The sequence below is a fragment of the Sceloporus undulatus genome, chromosome 6, assembly GCF_019175285.1.
Source record: "Sceloporus undulatus isolate JIND9_A2432 ecotype Alabama chromosome 6, SceUnd_v1.1, whole genome shotgun sequence".
In the NCBI taxonomy this organism is placed as follows: domain Eukaryota; kingdom Metazoa; phylum Chordata; class Lepidosauria; order Squamata; family Phrynosomatidae; genus Sceloporus; species Sceloporus undulatus.
Genome location: NC_056527.1, coordinates 9405526 through 9420963, shown reverse-complemented (window position 1 = coordinate 9420963; position 15438 = coordinate 9405526). Strand labels below are relative to the sequence as shown.

The following is a 15438-nucleotide window of genomic DNA, read 5'->3' as shown; positions in this document are numbered from 1 at the left end:
GGAAAATGATAGCTTTTCTCATATTTGAATATCTGAATAGAGTTTCATTTGAAAATAGGTTCTGCTGCAGGAATAAAGCATTTAATGTTGAACAAAATCTCAAAATGGTGCTGTAGTTTGGCAAAGTATTGCCATATGTCTCTAACCTCGAAAACTGCATGTTTGATGAAGAAAAGCAGGATGTGTGTGTATATGGAAAGGCTAAGTCACTTCACTAATTCCATGGGGCATGAGCTGTTATCGTCCAAGTTGTTCTCCATCTATGAGGGTTTTGCATGACAGCAGCACCTGTGAGAAGAAAAAGACGAGAGCACCCATACACCAGGTGTGTGTGTATGTCTGTGTGAGGGAAAGAGGCTGTAGGGCAGACCTGCACAACTTGGCAGTAGGTAGGGGCCAAAATGAAAATAAGTAAAACTTCTTCAGGCTGCATCTAGATTTTAATTAATTAAGAATTAATTTATTATTATTATTAATTAATATTATTAATAGTAATTCTGTTCTCCTCCCCCTCTCCTCAGGAGAAAACTGAGTGGTAGAGGAACCTTGCAGGGCAAGTGTTTGCCCCTCTTCCTCCTTCACTGCGCAGCCTTCTCCTTGGAGGAAAGCCCAGCAGCGGTGGAGCCTTCTGGGGTGAGCATTTGTTCCTCTTCCTTCTCCGCCACCTGGCTTTCCCTTTGGGAGAAAGCCCAGTGGTGGTGGAGCCTTCAGTGTTCACCCTTCCTCCTCCTCCAGCTGATCTTCACCTCAGAAGAAGGCTGAACGGTGGAGGAGGCTTGAAGTTGTTCCACATCCTCGCAGGCCACCCAAAATCCTTTAGTCAAAGCAGAAGTTACTTATCTAAAGTGACCATATTGTGTTCTCCAGCATCAGAATCCCACTTAACTTGTTTGTCTTTCAAATATGGTTCGCACTGCCTTAGTTCTGTACATCTTTCAATCATGCATTATTTGTTTTTTATATCACTATGTAACGAAAGAGGACCAGTGTGGTGTAATGGTTTGAGTGTTGGACTATGACTCTGGAGTCTGGGATTTGAATCCCCATTCAGCTCAGAGGAAGGCAAAGGTAAACACCTTCTGAACAATCTTGCCAAGAAAAAAAACATGATAGATTCCCCTTTGGGTCACTATAAATCACAGAGGACTTGAAGGCAAACAACAACACTACTGTTGTTGAAATATGAAAACTCATATTTAAGGTAAATAATTACATCACAGGGAGAGAAGAACATGAAAAAAGACCTACTGCCTTGGAAGAAAGATTGGCTTTGACCAAGCACCCTGTTTCTGACAGTGGTTGACTGCTAAAGCTGTAAGCAGGATAGGAAAGCAGGACCTCTTTTTCACTCTTCTGTTGTTGGCCCTGGGAATTAAAATTCACTGGCATGCTACGTCTGAATCTGGTGGGTCTGTGTAGTCATCAACAGAGCTTACAAGAGTTAGTTTTTTGGAGTAAGACTCCAGATTTCTCTAATCAGCATGGGTGCTGTACTCTCCTGAGCTCTAACCATCCTCCTGACTAATAGCCACTGAAGGCCCAAGCCTTAGTAATGTCTTGAGTCCCCCTTTTAAAACTCAAGTAAAGTAGGCATCCAACCATCCTGTAGCATTGAATTCCATACATTATGTTCTGATTCTGCATGTTGTCCTTTTTGTGTGATTGTCCTGGGCTTGCTGTTAATCAGTTCCATTGGGTGACCATAGTTACAGTGTTATGAGAGAGGATAAAAATGTTTCACTACTCTCCTCACACCAGTCATAATTTCATAATTTTACAGAGCTCTATTTGCCTTTATGAGTCTTTCCATTCCTCAGTCTAAAAACTGCATACATATTAACCTTTCCTCATCCAGAAGGTACTGCAGCTTCTTGAGAATGTGATCAGCCTTTTCTGTTTCCATTCTAGCTAGCCCTGTACAAATGAGCTTATGCCTATTCACTGCATAAAGCACTGTATTGTTTAATGAGTGTCCAAAGGAATATGATTGAAGAGTTTAAAAACAACATGTTTGGACATAATTAATGAACAAGGTATTTTCCTTCTGATGGATGCTGCTGTTGTAATTTCTTTCGCCATCATTCATTGTCATTTTGTGATTGATTTGCCCTCGCTAGGATCATGTGACTATTCTGGAGGGAGTGTAATTTAGACCTAAGTCATTCAAAAGGAGTTTCAGTAATCCTGTTCCCTTCCTCACAGTCTTCTTGTTGTTTAATACAATGTAGTTGAGTTTGGTGACATTTAGTGATCGTTAAAATGAGGAATTTACGGCACATACTTAAAGCTAAGGGTATTTCAGGTTGCTCCCAGGTGTACACTCCCCACTTAGTTCAGTCAAATGCCTCTGAATCCAAACATGGAATAAAACCATTCTTGGCTTTGAACCTAATAAAAGACGTCTGCATAAAAGACATTAAAAGAACCAAGTATACACAAAGTATATCTGGGATGAAATCTGATAGTTATTCTGTCAGAGCATAGGGTTGCCAGCTCAGGAGGGTTGCCAGCTCAGGAGCATCCCACATCCTGTGGTTTGAAGGGTCAAACCGTTTCCAGAAAGTCCAAACTTGCACCCTCACTTTTTTCTTACTGTCTTTCCACAAGAAAGTAAAACCCTTTTTATTCCAGCAGACCTGTGAGAATTGATTTTTTAAGGGAAATCTTTTATTTGTTGTTTTTAATGATTTTTTTTAAAAAGCTGGTTTTAATTTTATGATGGTTTAGTTGCTTTTTAACTTTTGTATGCTGCAAATTTTTAACTATGTTTGTTTTAACTTCTCTAATCTGCCTTGAGTGTCATACGGGGGAAAAGGCAGGATATTAGTACTATAATAATTAATATAATTAATAAGTAGTTTAAAAATTCGGGCCATGTTTGCACAGAGGAAAAGAAATGTTCTTGCCCCGTTCCCACACTGACTTGTTTAGATGATGCATGGGGCCAAAACAGGTGAAACACGAGTCCAATCCATGCCCCACAGCAATTCTCCAGAGTAAGAAGAGTCCTTATTTGCTCAGAATCAGGGAAGAAACTCTGGAGAATCCTCTGAGCGTGGGGACCGCATGCCGGTGTAGGGACAGGGAGGAGTGTTGGTGGACAGGTGAGCTGTTAACTTTTTCTCACTTGGAGTTTCCAGCTACCTACCACAGCACTTTTATTTTCAAGTTTGCAGGGGTTCCTCCAGCACCATTCTCTTTGCAGATGTGCCAATTGATCGCACAGTTGTACATTAATGCAATACCATCAGTACAGCACACCAACACTCAGTAGGAAGGCCATTGCCCCTATGAGCCATGGGGAAAGAGGGAGAGGGGTCTCCTGTGTGTGTGTGCCAACAGTGCTGCTGCTATTGGCTTGTTATGGGTGCTGGTTATGCGGGCAGCTCATCCTCACAGATCCAGAAGCCTCAACAGTAAACTGGGTTTTCCTGTCAGTGTGGACATGGCCTTTGTTTTCAAAAGTCTTTCAGAATAATAATTTAAAAAACCTTTTCCCTTGCTGATGGAAAGGAGCCACTCTATCCTGTCTATGAAAGATATTCCATAGTCTCTAAATTAAACATGCTGACCATCACTACACAAAGTTGACTCAAAGTACAAGGGATCCAGCCAAGTTGGATCAAACCCAAAGGCTTATCTCGTCTAGAAGTATTTCCTCACAAGTAGAAAAACAGGCACCTCCAGGAAACACACTAGCAGGACATGAGCAAAATAGCATCCTTTTTAGGCAAGCCATTTTCTTTCTTTCTGCTTCTGCTCTTAACCTTCCAACTTAAAGACAGTAAGTTTCTCAATGGCTACAAGTTACAAAGTCTGCGTGGTACCTCCCTTTTCAGATCGGCTAGGTGAGGAACAAGAACATAAGGAATTTGTTTGATCACATCAAACTGCCTTGAATCCCATTTTGGGAGAAAGGCGGGATATAAATCCCATAAACAAACAAACAGACAAATAAACAGGCCTCTGTAGTACATAATCTTGTTTTTCATGATGATCCACCAAATGCCTACAGGTGAAGGGAGAAAGAGGAGATGGGGATGGTCACAGCCTGTCCCGATCTGAAAGTGGAAGTATCATCCAGACTTTGTAACTTGTAGTCATTGAGAAACTTACTGTTTTTAGTTGGAAGGTTAAGAGCATGCTGTGCTTGTATGCTACCTGAAGGTGTCTGTTTTTCTACTTGTGAAGAAATATTTCTGGACTAGATAAGCTTGGCTGGATCACTTTTGCATTTTGAGTCAATTTGATGTACTGATGGTCTACATAGCGTACTGATCTCAGAAATAAGATTTAAACAAGAGGCTCACCTTCTCCAAGCTCTTTCTCACCCATGTGAACAACTGACTCATAAAATGCTTCTTGGGTTAATTCCTTCACCTCTTTTGATGGTCAACTGTTCCCTTAATCACTTACATCTTCCAATTTACATGTTAGCAGTTTTGTCTTGTTGTGCCAATTAATTATGCTTTCTGAAAGTACACAAAGTACACAAATCATACTGGCAGTGTCTCCCACCCTCCTCACACTGTCCTTAGTTAAGATGATAAATCTTAGATTAGACTGTGGTTTTGCTTCTGTTAGAGTTCTATAAACTAGATTTCAAGCCTTATCTTCTTGTTGCTAAGCAACACCACCATCCTTTTTTGTGAGAAGCTTGTCCATTGAATAGATGGGACCCACCTGGTGCTTGACTGTTAAGGTATGCATCACCTACCAATCTACATAAGCAGTTGATGGAGGAACAGAGTGATTCTTTAAAGGTTTCCTTCAGATTATCTTAATCTTGTAAGCCGCCTCAATTGCATTTTGTAGAGAGGCGGGATATAAATAAATAAATTATTATTATTATTATTATTATTATTATTATTATTATTATTATTTGCCTGTTTGTTTGTTCAGGTTTGCAATCTTCCCAAGGCCAGATATCTGGCCCCGATGAGTCTTTCTTTAAAATCTCAGTCCAGGTGAAAAGAAAACTGAAATGTTAACACTAATTCTGTGAGGGCAGCCGTATTTCTTTTTGGTCTCATATGTGGAAAGTTAAAGGAATCTCCAGAAATTCATTGTTCACCTGTTTGGCTATCAGGTTATGCTTATCCCTGGCAAATTAGGAAGACAGTAAAACAATACAAAATAGACTGCATTGGGGGAGGGTGCTTTCTTTTGAACCCTGCAGCAAAGTTGTTGATTCCTATCTCCGATCAATCTTGTCACTCTGAACCTTGGCTCAAAATGCAGAAGTGACCATATAGAAGCCCAGAGGAAGTCCATAGTCCTTTAACTATACAGTATTATGGGTCAATAGCTAATGTTGAAGACTGATGCAATTTTTTTTCTTCGGTACATAACAATTTGTTTGGTTCCCGGTCTCTACTGGAACATTGTCTTAAATGCCCTATTCAACAGGAGTAGAAATCCAGAACAAGATAGGGTTGCAGATCTTTGCTTATTTCATCATTACGTGGAAAACAAAAAACTTGAAAAGTTTTCACCCTGCTGGGCATATTTATGAGAATTTTTGTGTATTTTTCTATTATGTGTCCCATTTTGGAACTTATTGGGGGAAATACTATTCACTTAAAATTTGTGCAAAACTCATTTTTGTGTCAAAGCAGCATGTTCCACATAGTGTTTTCTTTCTTTCTTTTTTAATTAAAAATTTTATATACATAAAAAACTTGAAAGAACTCTTCATTACACCATTACAAGGATATAAACCTTTTCTCGGTGTCAGACAATACATTGAAACACTATAGACATAGATAGTTGGAAACTAGCTTGAGAGAAAACAAAGAAATTGACAAAATCCCAAAACCTTCGTGGAAATTTCTGGAAAATGGAACATAGGTGGTATCTGACTCCTAATAAAATAGCTAAAATTTATAAAACAGGACTGGGAACATGTTGGAAATGCGACAACTCACCCGGAACATGGATCCATATCTGGTGGAAATGCCCAAAACTGGAAAAGTATACACAGAGAAATTGAACAGGTTAATTTTGAAATGAGACCAGAAATGTATTTGTTAAACATGCTAGATAGGATTCCTACACAAATTAAGATTAAGTATGGAAAAAAATTATTTCATTTAATAACAGCCACCAGAATTACACTTGCTTAGTTTTGGAAAAACCATGAGATGCCTGATTTGGAAACTTCGCATAGTATTTTCTATGTGGAAATGTTGGTTGCAAATGAAATTGCAAGTCATTGTTCCTGACTTTACATCTGTAGAGGTAGCCACTTTTACTAAGGAAAAGAGGAGCTGGGAAAAGGCAAGAGGGAAGGATGGACAGAAGATTATTCAACTAGATGCTTGATATAATAATAATAATAATAATAATAATAATAATAATAATAATAATAATAATACATTTTATTATAGACCGCTATCTGCAATGATCATAGCGGTGTACAGTAAAAAATTGTAATACAATACAAATACAATGTGACAGTTAAAGGAGGGAGAAGTCTCGTCCTTCAGGCAGTCCCTGATGTTGCTGGATCTGCCTGATCGCTCCCTCTGAGGCTGAGATGACAGTTAAGGAGGGAGGGGCCTCTTCCTTCAGGCAGTCCCTGATGTTGCTGGGTCTGCCTGATCGCTCCCTCTGAGGCCATATGATGCCAGCCACAGATGCTGGCGAAACGTCAGGAAGAAAATCTTCTAGAATATGGCCACATAGCCCGAAAAACCCACAAAAAACTATAAAATATTGTTTTGTTCAACCACACCAGGAATGTGTATACTGTATCTCCTTCACATGGTTCTTCTTTCTCTATTAATCCCTACAACAACCTTGAAAGGAAGGTTTTCTGGGAGGTAGTAATACCTTAAGGTCATATTATTAATTGGGCATTTGAAGTTGTGTCTCCCTGTTCTACTTCCTACACTTTAAAAATTACTGTATGTTTTTTTTTTCCAGATCAGTGGGTGCTATAAAAATGGTCCTAAACCTAAAAGATAGCCATAAAAAACCTGCAACAATTAATTGCTGTATAATATACAAATTAAAATAATATACAGATTTGGTGCCCAGATTTAAGGGACTGAAATATGGCAACCCTAGTACAGTGTATAGCTGTCACTAATAACGATGATAAAATGTGAGACCTACATGACTATTTTTTCTAACCCCACTTCAAAGCCAGTGGTTGTCATCACATTTGGTGACAGTTCCACAAATAATTTAAGCTTACTTAAATTACTCCCATGAAGCACTTGACTCTCTTGGATCTATTTCTAGTCAGCTTCATTGCATCGCTCCTCTGTTCTAGTAGCATAAGGAAGGAATGGTACGTTCTCTCTCAGCCTTCTCCACACCATACAAAATGTTATTAAATAGCCTTCTCATAGTCTTCCCTCCTTAAATTAATAAGAACCCAGTCTTGGGTTCGGTCTTGCTTTTAGCGAGTGCATTCTGCTCACCAGTTATTTGGTTACCCCTTTTCTGCATCTTTTTATTTTATTTTATTGTTAGACATATGGAAGCCTGAAGTGTAAGGGTATTGATGAGATAGGTTGCAATTTGAGGACTTTGCTCTAGCATTTCTTGTCAAAATTGCAAGGAACTATGGGTTACATACTACCATGTACATCAGCTTTTTGAGACACAAAAATGTTGGATTGGTCTGTTCTTCTCCAAAGAGAACCAAAAGACAACTGCACTTCTATTTAACTAATATTACTTGCTGAACTCTTGTTTATGGCACCGAGAAAAGAAGAAAGGTGCATTGTGAACTAAACTGTTAAGATTTTAGAGGTGTTCAGTGGTGTGTGCATGTGTTGCTTTGTTTTCTGAGCCCAGTGGTTTTAGCGGTTATTTTTCACCGGCATCTGTGACATGTTTCTGAAAATATTGGCAGGGCTCTGTCACTGTGTGCAGGTATAATTGAAACTTGTTTTCTCCAAGGAATCACTTGGCTGTGTGGTTTATTTGTTTACTGACATTGACAGAGATCTTAATGGCTTTTTAAACCCAATTTGTGCATCGCTGAATATCCTCCAAAGAGGAAGATCTGATTAAATTTATCGGTGGAATGAAGTCTCCTCTCTGCAGAAGCTTTGGCTCCAGTGAGAAAGTCTGCACCCAAGTAAAGCATGTTGGGCACAACACTTCATGCAGACATTGCATTGTTGGTTAATAATCTCTATTAAATTGAGAGGGTACAAAGTTTGAGGAGCAGGTTCTTGTTTAGACCAAACTTCACCACTCTATCCTTTTTATATTTGTCAAGATTTCATTGTTTTCTCAATTGTGAACAGCTTAAAGCAGGGGTGGGAATCTTGCAGTACACATGTGGCCCTATGGGGTTTCCAGTGCAGACCTTCGGACCCACTTAGATCCCAAAGATCCTGCCATCACTGAGTCATTTCACCAGCTAAAGAGCAGGAGAGGTGAGAAGATGTAAGGCCTCATCAGTTCTGGCCACCAAAATAGTTAGGCAGAGGTGGAGTGACTGTGGTATTCAAGGGCTCTGGAGCCAGAAATTTGAGTGTATGGCTCTCCAAGCTCTGGGGCTTGCCTATCTCTGGTTTAAACAGAGAGCTTTTCAGGAATTTGCTGACTTTACAACTTCTCTTTCAGTTGATCTTTGTGTAATGGGAACCCAAACTCTGGCAGATGTAAAAGCAAACGAATACAAAGCTACTATATAAAATTGGCTTCAGGACTCCATTGTTTTGTTTGCCACTCTTGTGTTACATTACCCTGAGGGGATGATGAGAGGGATATCCATATTTCTTCTTCATGGTCTCTGTGAATCATACAAATGGGTTGTACTGCGCAGATTCTTCGTCTTCCCCAAAAAACTTGTTGACCTTTGATTGTTTGCTCTCAATACTGACCCGGACTTCCAACGACCATTCTCTCATGGGGAAAATACTAGTCTCTCTTCTCCATCTCCAAGTTGAGAACAAAATGTGGAGTTACCATTTTGTGTTGGGCAGCAGAGCTGCTTTGAGCACCTTACTTGATAGTATCGTACACACAATAGATTCAGTGCTGATTTACACAAACCTTTGTTCTGAAATGTGGGTTGACTTCAGTTTGGAATCAGTGGCTTGGTTTTGCTAGCATTCCCATGTATCCAGCTTACGTGTACTCAAAACTACGTTGTTTACAGAATACTTAAGTGCCCACCCCTACTTAAGCAACCAACAAATCAGCTTCCCAGCATGCTCCTTTCAACTTAAGACTTCATGAAAGTAATGGACTAAATCACAGAATCATAGGATTGGAAGAGACTGCAAGGACCATCTAGTCAAATCCAGCCCACCATGCAGGATCCATAGCTAAAGCACTCCTGAGAGATGGCTATCCAGTCTCTGTTTAAGACCTCCATTGAAGAAGAGGCCACTTCCTTCTGCTTCTCACATTGTTGTTGCTGTTGTCATGTGTCTTCAAGCCATTTTTAACCTATGGCAACCATATCATGAAGTTTTCGGCAAGATAAGTTCAAAGGAGGTGTGCCATTGACTTCCCCTGAGGCTGGGAAAGTGTGACTTGCCCAAGGTCACCCAATGGTTTACATAGCTGAGTTGGGAATTGAACCCTAGTCTCCAGAGTTGTAGTCTAGTAGTCAAACAGCTATTCCTCATTGCTTCCTGCTCACTACCAACCTTCAATCAGAGCTTTCATTGCCAAACGACTAACAGTTTCTGGTTAGCATAAACAGAACTCCAGCATAATTATGCACAATATACCTGGGTCTATACTCATAGTACTGTAATTTCATTACTCCTTCTTTCTTTGCAGTGCCCACAACAAGAATCTTGGCAACTGGTGGGGCATCTCACAATAAAGCAATCTTACAAGTAAGTGTAGCCTCTTGCGTTTGGGCTGTTGGACTATTTCAGTCAAGCTGTGAACTCTTGGGTGAAGAGGGAACATTTTTAGAAGATTGATCTTGAGCAGATGTTAGCCAGCAATTAAAAGCAGGTAGGAGACCTAGGATTTATAGGGAGCTGAGACAAGGCCATTCTCTCTCAGAAGCTAGAAGAGTTCCCAATGGAAGCTCAGGGGGGAAATGGATTTTTCTCAGATAGGGGTCTGATCACATCCTCGATGCATTAAGCACAAATTCCTTTTATTAGAGATCCAACAGTGTTTTCAGTGTGTGTGTGAGAGAGAGAGAGAGAGAGAGAGAAGAGAGAGAGAGAACCAACAGTTTCCTTGTGCTGAGCTCCAGCAGACTTCTGCTGACCTGCATCTGTCAGACATCCCTGTGTGACTCAAAAGTTATTATCTAAGGCTCCTGTGAACTGAGATGCAACACCAAGAAGAAAAGAGGTCACATCAAATTGTAATGGAAAACCACAATACCTGTAGTTCACAACTTTGGTTGTCTACATAATTAAAACCAAATGTTCGTGCTTTTCACAATCACTGCTATACACAGTTAAACTGACCGTACTAGGATATGTTCTAGTTGTTGGAGTCCATGGGTAGCCACAACTTCCCAGTTTATGTATCCTGTGTTGATAAAGCTACATCAACCTACTTACTCATGAAACATTTCATATTTAGTACACACACACCTGGAAATGTAAATCTTCAACTATTTTACCAACACACAGGGATTAGTAATTTCTGTAGTTTGCTCCTTGCAGGAAGAGAAAACAAATGTTGCTGCATGGTTTTCACCAGATATTTACACCCCAAAGTGTTTCAAGAAATCACATTTTTTTTGTACACATACACATTCAGTTTACAGAAATTTACCTATTTTTATGTAACACTGTATATGTGTGTGTGTGGGGGGGGGTAAGTGAGGGTTTATCTATATCTATAAAACATGATTTTTGCACCACCCCCAGTTTATGTTTCTGTGCAAATTAATATCCTGAAACAGGATGTCTGAATATGAGGAACGTCCTTGCCTTTGTGTTATATTTTACTGACTAGGTTTCCTGAGGGTTTTGAACCCCTTTTTTCATCTAGGATACAAATAGCACAGAATATTCTTTCCATTCCCAACCCAGGCACACTAGTGGCTGCTTTTCGAAACCTGAGTGCCAGTATAAGGCCTTCTCTTCTGGCATACATTTGTTTGGCTTGCTGAGGAAAACAAAACTGGCTATTCCCTGTTTCCCACAGTCTGGTTGTAACAGATGCTTTCTATGCTTCTCAGGTCTTGTCTGATGTTTTCAGTGCTCCGGTCTACACTATTGACACTGCTAATTCAGCCTGTTTAGGATCTGCTTACAGAGCAATCCATGGTAAGTCAACCAAAGAGCCCTTTAAGCCACATGAACACATGCAGCAGAGTACACTTGTCATGGGGTTGAAACACTAACTGATTTCCATGCTAGTCACAAGCCAGTCTGTGGTTTGCATTTGTGCTCTTGCCTCTCTCCTCCCCACAATAACACTCTTTTCAATTAGGTTGTCTACATGACTGTGTAAGAACAACCCTGCCAAGTTGGACTTCAGAGCCTATCTTATTTAGCCTCCTCTTTCTCGCAGCTGTTTCTGGAGAGCCCACAAGGCAGTAGCCCTTTCCTGATGCTCATGCCTTGGCAACTCATGGTTTATTGGCATACTGCTTCTGAACCTGGACTGTTCTTAGTTTTTTGTGGGTTTTTCAGGCTGTATGGCCATGTTCTAGAAGAGTTTGTTCCTGACGTTTCACCGGCATCTGTGGCTGGCATCTTCAGAAACGTCAGGGATAAACTCTTCTAGAACATGGCCACATAGTCTGAAAAACCCACAAAAATCTGCATGCCAGCCATGAAAGCCTTTGACATCACACTGGACTGTTCTGTTTGGCCACGATGGCTAATACCCACTGATAGATCTTTTCTTCATGAACCCTTTCTAATATCATTTCTGTATGGCTTTTCTTGTTTTTCTTTCCTTATCTTGGGGCAAGATAGTTCATAAATAACCCTGAACCGACAGGAGGGGCCACCTACACTAGAACTACCATAGCCTGGGTGGCAAGCAGCTCATTTGCTTCCATCATCTCCCAGAAGCCCCACCAGCATGGCCAGGGGTCAAGAATTCTGGAAGTTGAGTCTAAAACATCTGAAGGTTGAAAAGTTAAGAACCACTAGAGTGTTTTGTGTCAGGACAAGAGATATTATCCTCTCCCGCTTCACAGCCACCTCAGAGCTTGACAGAAATGTCTCCTCCTCCTCTTTTAGTGCTGCTCTCCTCCTGTTTTTCTTCTTCTGTTTATTTCAGATCTTGTCCCCAGTTGAGGGACTGATTGAAAATGTATTATGGGCTGGAAAAGTTCATTGTAGAAGGAAAGCATCATGCCCTATTTATATAGTAATCATATTGAGAAATGATAGCCCCAATGTTCTGAGAACCAGGTAGAGCTCATGGATTTTTCTAGAACAGTGTATTTTCCCTCTTCATAGGTGACACAATTCTAGATTTCTATAGTTCAAACCATTTGAAAGTATGTGAGGTTTGCCTGTGAGGGCGTCGCCACAATAAAACGCAAAGCCACATGTGGAGGAAAGGCCACAACTTTATTAATGCAAGCATCAGCAAAAGGTAGAGTTGGCCAAAAGCATGAGTTCTGGATCATCTTACAACCCGCTGTTGTAGGATAAATGGCATGTCATATAAAGCAAGGCATCAGGATGAGCTAGGGGCTAGATTAATGCCCTCTCGTATTCATGCAACCCGCAGATTGCATTTAACTGAAGTCCCTAGTCACTGGGAAGCGGTGTCACGTTATGGCCCCCACAATGACCACAACGTATGCCCTCATCGCTCCTGTGTCCCATAGGGACTCCTGATACAGTGCTATGCAACCTTCTAGACCATGCCTACCCGATCCAGAACCTCTGCTGCCGCCCCAAAAGTTGTGACAGCAAACCACGCATCCTAGGGAGGGCGGGTGGGAGATCCAAGCAGAAATGGCACCGAGCAGGATGCCGCATGGCCTATATATAGGCCTATTCCAAAGGTGGGGGCCGAGAGGGGAGTCACCCCGCCCCCAGGAGCAGCCAGCCAATCGGCTGCCCTGGAGGACTGGGGTGACCATAGAGAGGGACTATCCGCCTCCTAGAGCATCACTCAGGAGGCGGAAGTCCCTCCTTTTCCCCACTCGGCCGGCCAATTGGAGGCCAGCGCACCCCAGCAAAGCATGCTGGGGCGCGCCAGACCTCCCTGGCGCCAGGCCCCCGGCGGCAACATTGCCTGCCTGGTGAGTCGGGTGGCAGCCTTTATACAGCAACAAAGTTGTCAGTGGTAAGCAACTTCCTTATGGGAGAGAGTGCTGTTTCTTTTTCCCCATCTCAAATGTCCAGTAGTATAGGTACAGGTTTACGCAGACAAAAAGCCTTCTTGGTAACTTAAAGAGTACAAAATAATTGTGATGCAGGTCCATGGACTAGAATCCACTTCATCAGAAGCAGCTCTTAAATTCAAAAAATTCTGCCAGAATAATTTTGTCAGTTTTAAAGATACTGACTAAAGGCTACCTTTACATACATGTGTTTTCTGTAATAAAAATTCTTGCTAAAATAAGAACCAGGCCTGATTTTTTTTAAACATCATGACCTGAACTTACTTTCAGCAGCCCTGCAAATAATTGCCTTTAGTGAATTAACAAGGCTTTTGGAGAGTGGGCCTGGCTTAATGAAGTTGTATTTCAAAAGTAATGTAATGAATGGGATGAAGTTGTTTGAGCTGTATAATAAGGAGCATTTTTTAGTTACTTTAAAAAAGTTACCTTTAAGGGTCATATTTGGAGACATTTTGAGAGGAATTTTTCAAGTTTTGTGCCATTGGCATATCAACGCTGAAGTGTTTTTTTTAAAAAAGAATAACAAGCTGTAATGAAAAAAAGCAATGACAAATGCAACAAATTACTTTGCTAGTATTGTGTCAAGTAATGGAATTGAATTAGTTCTATTATGGTGAATCCTCTGGAATAGATAGATAGTAAAAATACTGGATGATTGATTGGAAAGACTGAGATGAAATTTCTCTGTCATTCCTTCCACTCCCCACTTTGCTCAAGTGTTTTCCTTTTACATCTGCCCTGTTTTTTAAAAATCATGCTTTGTCCTTGAATGTATTACTTCCCCATATTTTCCCATCTCTTTCCTGCCTTATTGGCTTTCCTCAATGATTACTGATACTGTTGAACTTGCAACTCTGTGGCTAGCTTTGCCCTCCATGGGACAAATTGAATGACTGATGTAAACTCGATCTCTGAGACCCCTCTTTGCCCAAGCCCAAGTGCATTGGAATGTAAGATCTTTACCCGTTATCCTTCACTCTGAATGCTGACCTGACCAAGGAAGATCAATGCAATGTATTAATTTGCCAAGGAGTCCAGGCACATCCCTCATCTTGTTTCTGCTCATTGATCAGGTCTGTGATCCTCATTGCAGGACTCGTCGCAGAGACAAGCGTGTCCTTGACTGATGTCGTGAAATTAGCACCAGGGCCCAAATTAGTTGCTACTCCCACAGCTGGCGTGGCTCAGGTGAGGTGTCTTTAGTCACTTTTACTGGCTGGCTCATCCTTTCCCTTTTTTTCCACTTTAAAAATTGTTTCAAGATGTTCAAAATGGGGTTATTTATTGGTAGAAACCCCTAATGTGTTTTGATTTATGTGTCCTCTTAAGGCTTTTAGGCCTTAATCCATTGGTCTTTTCTCCCACATTGTGAACATCTTGCAATGTGTCTCTTGGTTCTTCTGCGGTTTCCATTGGATGCTCCCCAGTTTTGACATCTTTTAGTTTGAAAATAGAGTGGGTGATAATTAAAGTTGATGAAACAACAGCTTTCATTTTGTGCAAATCACTCCTTTTAGATACATTGCAAATATGTCTTATTCAGCCAATTGTTTTCAAGTCTACGTGATTCAATTTTGGCCACAAGTTGAATATCTGTCTCGAAATTTCCAGGTTTTGTGGGAACTGCTAAACTAGATTAAGTCTGTTGTATGTCGCTTAGGGATAAATTCTCTCTCCATAAAACCAAATGCCTCACGGGAGGATGAGTAGAGAGCCACACCCATCTCTTGGAAGCCACTGCTTCAATCAATCAGTCAGACTACTGATGAACTCCTCTGCTCTGCAAAGGCTTGCTGTGCTATACAGTTACCATCCTCCCATTTCATAGAACAGGCAGGGCCTGTTGCATGAACTGAGTCTGTAGTACAGAACTCAAACTCTCATGTCCCCTGTGCCTGTGCATTGGAGGGAGAGGCTTGTAGTGTTGGGCAAGCTTTTGTTATAGTTATAATCAGTCATTACTTACCCCTCTCATGGGTGTGTGTGTGTGTGATGAGCTTCTGAGAGGTGCTGTGATTCTCAACTACGTAAGCTGAAAGGCCATTGTGTTAGGATAAAGCCTTAGAACTTCATATATGACTTACCAGTTCCCAGATGTGCATTTACTTTTCTTGATGCTGCAATGTCCAACTTGTTTTATTGCATTTGTCAATTAGAGCCATATTGCC

At 40.9% G+C, this 15438-nt stretch overlaps 1 protein-coding gene across 1 annotated transcript in view; it reads left to right on the top strand.

Annotated features, from left to right (window-relative positions):
- Positions 1-15438, top strand: part of XYLB (xylulokinase) — a 123851-nt gene that overhangs the window by 91408 nt on the left and 17005 nt on the right. Inside the window, exons 17-19 of the mRNA XM_042471902.1 lie at positions 9760-9818; positions 11135-11222; positions 14364-14458. Coding sequence (XP_042327836.1) covers positions 9760-9818; positions 11135-11222; positions 14364-14458 — 242 coding nt within the window. The remainder of the gene's footprint in view (positions 1-9759; positions 9819-11134; positions 11223-14363; positions 14459-15438) is intronic.